The 5708-nt window shown below is 35.2% G+C and overlaps 1 protein-coding gene across 1 annotated transcript; it reads left to right on the top strand.

Annotated features, from left to right (window-relative positions):
- Window positions 1-1283: 1283 nt before the first annotated feature.
- On the top strand, window positions 1284-3582 carry LOC131029206 (probable N-acetyltransferase HLS1). Its single transcript, XM_057959608.2, has 3 exons — window positions 1284-2140; window positions 2412-2551; window positions 2648-3582. The coding sequence occupies exons 1-3, from the start codon at window positions 1967-1969 to the stop codon at window positions 3522-3524; spliced, it is 1191 nt and encodes a 396-aa protein (XP_057815591.2). The 5' UTR covers window positions 1284-1966; the 3' UTR covers window positions 3525-3582.
- The last annotated feature ends 2126 nt before the right edge of the window (window positions 3583-5708 follow it).

Here is a 5708-nt window from a genome sequence, read left to right as displayed (position 1 = left end):
ATACTTGAATTTCTTTTTGTTTCCCTCTAAAAACCTTTTTTTTTTGTATCCACCGCTAATCATTACAAATTATTGTAGGTTAAACAACTACAAATAAGAATTGAACCCACAACATAGATTCCCTGAAGTGACAACCAAGTTTAAGTGCCCTCATCAACCCAAAATCTTACCCTAAAAATAAGTTTATATTTGAATTTCTTTTTATTTCCCCTCTCAAAACTATTTTTTCCTGTTTATCCAAAGGAATTGGCATAGCAATTTGGAGCTTAGCTCTTTGATAGGACTAGCTCTCATTGTGATCTCTTGGATGACGTGTAGTGGACCCCATTGTAAATTAAATATAGAACATAGATAACATAAAACTACTTTTTTCTTTTAGGGACACTTATAAATTAAACAATTGCAAGGAATAATTAAATATAGAACATAGATAACATAAAACTTAAACAGTTGCAAGGAAGAATTAAATATAGAACATAGATAACATAAAAATACTTTTTTCTTTTACCATAATCATGACACGTTGTAAATTAAACAGTTACAAGCAAGAATTAAATATTTTTTTCCTTTTACCATAATCATGACACGTTGTAAATTAAACAGTTACAAGCAAGAATTAAATTTTTTTTGCTTTTACCATAATCATGACACGTTGTAAATTAAACAGTTACAAATAAGAATTAAATATAGAACATAGATGACATAAAACTATTTTTTTCTTTTATCGAAAAAGAATTGGCATAACAACTTGAAGCTTAGCTCTTTAATGAACTCCCATTGTAATCTCTTGGACAATGTGTAGTGGACCTACTGATAATCATCACAGGCTATAAATCAAACAATTGCAACCAAGAATTGAATATAGAACATAGAGGAAATAAAAACTACAACTGAAATCGAATGAACTGATCTACTAGAAATCTTACTACCTTTACAACAAAAATGCACAAATGGGGTGCTTAAGGCCATCAAATTTAGGGCTCCTGCTGGTGGGCAAATGGGGCATGAATTAGGGATGTGAATGGTACAGCGAGAGTGAAGGTAATCATAAGTAATGATATGTGGCAGGACAGGTTGGATCTACGTAAAGGGCCAAGTGGAGGGTAGGCTGTGAACCATGTCCTCCATAACATAACGTCCTTGAAAGAGAAAGAAAGAGAAAGAAAGAGAAGAGCATAAAATTACATATCAAACCCATCGCCATCGCCATCGCCATCATTTAATAATGACACTAGACAGGCCAGAGCTTGCTTAATTACTGGCCTTAATCACCACCCGACATTATTACGCTTAGCACGCTCCCTTAATGATGAGTAATTACAGTGGGGGGGGAATAAAAAGCAAGATAAACGGGGCAGAGGCAGAGGCACAGACCCACCACTACTACAGGACTGCGCAGCCACAGCCGCCACTGTTGGGTTGCATGTAATTATTATAAAAGGGGGCGTTGGCGTTTTGAAGATATGCGTTTGGCGGAGTACAATCATGCACATTGACGGCACGTTCTTGTTACTTAGATCATCCAGGCCAATGTCCAGCGTCCAGCCCCATTTTTCTTTTGTATTACGGATTTACACTCCATTAATCCGGAGCTTTATCTTTACCAGTGTGTCATGACACCATGGCTCTGACACGTGAGGAGCAGTCTCTTTAATGGGGACCAAGCCCAAGGGGGGCTGCAAATCAAATTATCAAGCAACGAATTCAAAAGAAACATAAGTGATTTTGAGGTACTGAACCTACAGGAGACACGGGCGAAATAAAGCAGCGCCATCCTGGAAAAAACTTTCTGTACTTTACAGACCTCAATACTCCTCAACCCCATCCCCACCCCTTGTGTTATATATGTGATTGAGGAAGCCTGAGTCTGAGTAGAGGCGGAGGAGAAAGGAAAAGAGTGAGAGGGAGTTCAGTTGGTTTGGGATTTTAGCGATTTGTTTGTTGGGGGACTCGATCTTGTGACGTGATGGAGTCGCAGCATGTGAAGATTAGAGAATTCGAGGGTTTGAGAGATGTGAAGCAAGTGGAGTGCCTGGAGAAACGTTGTGAAGTTGGGCCAAGCGGGAAGATTTCGTTGTTTACAGACCTCATGGGCGATCCCATTTGTCGCGTCCGCCACTCCCCTGCTTATGTAATGCTGGTACGTTGGTCTTTTTTGTTTGCATTTTCTTGATTCTTCAGAGCTTTTTTACGGTCGGCCCGGCTATTATTCCGCCTCTGCAAAAGTCCCCTTGTCCTCTTGTGCAAATTGTGCAGTGCTTTTTGTTTCTGCATTGCTAATATCATGTGCATACTGCGACTCTTCTTCGTTTTTGGGTCTGTCTGTTCGTTTCTCAGAGCTGCTTAACAGAAATGGCGAGTTTGTTTTAAACGGATTGTCTTTTTTTTCTTTTTTTCTTTTTCTCTCACAGGTAGCGGAACTGGGGCCTGGTGGAGAAATCGTGGGGCTGATTCGCGGCTGCATAAAGACCGTTACATGCGGCAAGAAAACGCCCACTCTCTGCGCAAAGGCGGCGTACATTCTCGGGCTGCGCGTATCACCAACCCACAGGTATATTTGTTTTCATTAAATGCGCGCCCACCCAGTACTTTAATCCCCATTTAAACACCACCCAGGTGCTCAAAATCCTTTCTTTGTTGCCCACAGGCGGATGGGGATTGGGCTCAAACTGGTGCAGAGTCTCGAAAGGTGGTTCAAGGAAAACGGTGCAGAGTATGCTTACATGGCGACCGAGAAGGAAAACGAGGCTTGTATAAAGCTCTTCGATGGGAAATTGAATTACAAGAAGTTTCGAACCCCGGCCATTCTGGTCCACCCTGTGTATGCCCACTCAAGGCGCATTCGCTCCAGTGTGAAAATTCAGAAGCTGGGAGTTCAAGAAGCAGAGTCTCTGTACAGACTCTATTTGGGCACCAGAGAGTTTTTCCCGCAGGATATAGACGCCATTTTGAAGAACAGGCTCTCTTTGGGCACCTGGGCTGCTTTTCCACAGGAAGAAGAATGGCCCAGAGATGGTAAAAATGCCCCATTTCCCACCTCATGGGCCATTCTCAGTGTCTGGAACAGTAGTGATGTGTTTAAGCTTGAAGTGAAGGGAGTCTCAAGGCTAAAGTACTTGTTGGCCGCCACAACTCGGTTCTTCGATGGGGCATTTCCATGGCTCAAGATACCTTCTATTCCTGATGTTTTTCATCCTTTCGGGCTCCATTTCTTGTATGGACTGCACGCAGAGGGAATCCAGGCGCAGAAGCTTATGAAGGAGCTTTACTGGTTTGCACACAATATGGCGAGGAAGAATGGAGATGGGTGCAGGCTAATTGCTACTGAAGTGGGCAGTTGTGATCCTCTCAGGCCTTGTATTCCTTACTGGGATTGCTTCTCCTGCCCTGAGGATTTGTGGTGTATTAAGAAGTTAAAGGATGATTCTGTTCCTGATCATGATCATGATGATCATCATAATCATGGGGACTGGACTAAATCTACGCCTGAGCCGACCCTTTTTGTGGATCCTCGGGATTTTTGATAACTGTAACGTACTTTAATTATAAGATCAATCAATTTTGGCCTCACCAAATTTCCCATCGCAGTTTTCTTGCCGATTTTTGTATCATCACCTTTCCGCTTTTGTGCTTTTAAATTGCAGTTTGTTTTTTCTACTTATGGCTAGTCTCTGTTGTTTTGGTTGGTGTTGTATGTTCCTATTTATCCAGATTTGGGCCGTATTAAGATCGCTAACCTCAAAATATGAAAAAGCTGTCTGGATATCTTGATTTAGTTGCGCGTTTTCACAGGGTGTTATAATTTGTTATGTGAAAAGTAGTAATTTTATTGTTTATGTATATAATAAGGTCGGTCTTACACATTAAGTCTTTACAGTTCATTTTGATTTATACTTAAAAAGGTTTTTGACTTTATTTCATTTAGAAGGATAAACACAGTTAAATATAGAAATTAAAATCATGTATAGAGTTAATTTTAATATATTAATGTTTTTTAGATTAAAATATTTATCAAAGTTTATTTTCTTTATTTACATATATTATAATTATAATTTGGAAGATAGAGGAAATGATTTATAAGCTTACATTTCTTTTGTTCTACATGATTTGATTTGAGACCCTTTGAAATGATATCTAATAATTTGATTTAGATTAATTTAGTATTTTTATATAGATTTTGTTTAATATTTTTAGTTTTTGAAGATATTCAATTTTATTTTGAATTTAGTTATTTGAAAGTTTATTTTAAGGTTTTTTAAAATTGAAAATTATAAATATTAAAATATATATAATATTTAGTAATAAGAGTATGTGATCAAATGTAATCAAACAAAGTTAGATAGTATAATATTAGTATAGTTCTTCTATACTAAAAAAATATATAATAGAAGGGTTCATCAAACTAGGTGTAACTATGGAGATTAGTAATTCATGGGTCTAGCTTGTCAAAATAATGGATAAAAACAAAAACTAGAAATTAGAAGTGTTCAACAACAATCTTTAATATTTATGAAAGTAATTCAAATAAGACTTTTTTCATATGCAATATTAGCCATGTATCATTTAAAGGAATTTTGCAACCTCCTTTTAATATTATACAAATATAAGTACAATAATGCCAATGAGCAAATATAGAGTTGTAATACACTCTTGATTTTTAGTGATATTCATCATAATGGCAATGGGCTAGGTTTCTATGCGCAAGTATAGAGATTCTAATGATTCTTTATGCCTAAATTTGTAGAACTCCTTATAAAAATCATATTAGGTGAGTACATATGGAATTTTTAATAACTTATTGGTCTAGCTCCTTATAAAAAATGTATAATATGATTATTCTTAGAAGTATAAGTTTGGTGCAAGTACAGAGATTCTAATGATTCTTTATACCTAAATTTGTAGTATGGTACAAGTATAGAAATTCTAATGCTTCATTATACTTCAATTTGTAGAACTCCTTATAAAAATCTATAATATGATGGTTTAGAAGTATAAGTATGACGCATATGAAGTTTTTGATAACTTATTGGTCTAGCTCCTTATAAAAATTTATAATATGATGATTCATAGAAGTATAAGTATGGTACAAGTATAGAGATTCTAATGATTCATTACACCTAAATTTGTAGAACTCCTTATAAAAATTTATAATATGATGATTTATAGAAGTAGAAGTATACTAATGATGCAAGTAAGAGATTAGTCTTGTCTTTTATTTATAGTAAGAGAGTCTATATTCTATAATAAAGATGGCGTACTCAAATTAGGATCTATCACAAATTTGATATTTTTAGGTATCTCTATAAATATGATGCAAGTATAGAGATTTGATGATTCAATACCTAAATTTTTCGTCTTGTCTTTTATTTTATACTTGAGAGTCTATATTCTATAATAAAAATCACATATTCAAATTAGGATTTATATGAAATTTAATATTATTTAAATGTCTTTTAATTTTTTTAAACCTATTTAAAATATCTTTTATCTCTTCTTAAAACAAAACAAAACAAAAGAGATAGATAAAAAGATATATAACATTGAAAGTGACATATTAACTAACAAACTTATTGACAAAACATAAAAATCCGAATATCCTCAAACCTAAAAGTAAACCAATTATTATTATTTAAGTATAATAAATGAGACTAATAATCATTTATCAAAAACCATATTATTATTATTACATTAATGGAAAGAATTCACCG

Source organism: Cryptomeria japonica, chromosome 3 (genome assembly GCF_030272615.1).
Source record: "Cryptomeria japonica chromosome 3, Sugi_1.0, whole genome shotgun sequence".
NCBI lineage: Eukaryota > Viridiplantae > Streptophyta > Pinopsida > Cupressales > Cupressaceae > Cryptomeria > Cryptomeria japonica.
This window is presented reverse-complemented; position numbering and strand designations above follow the sequence as displayed.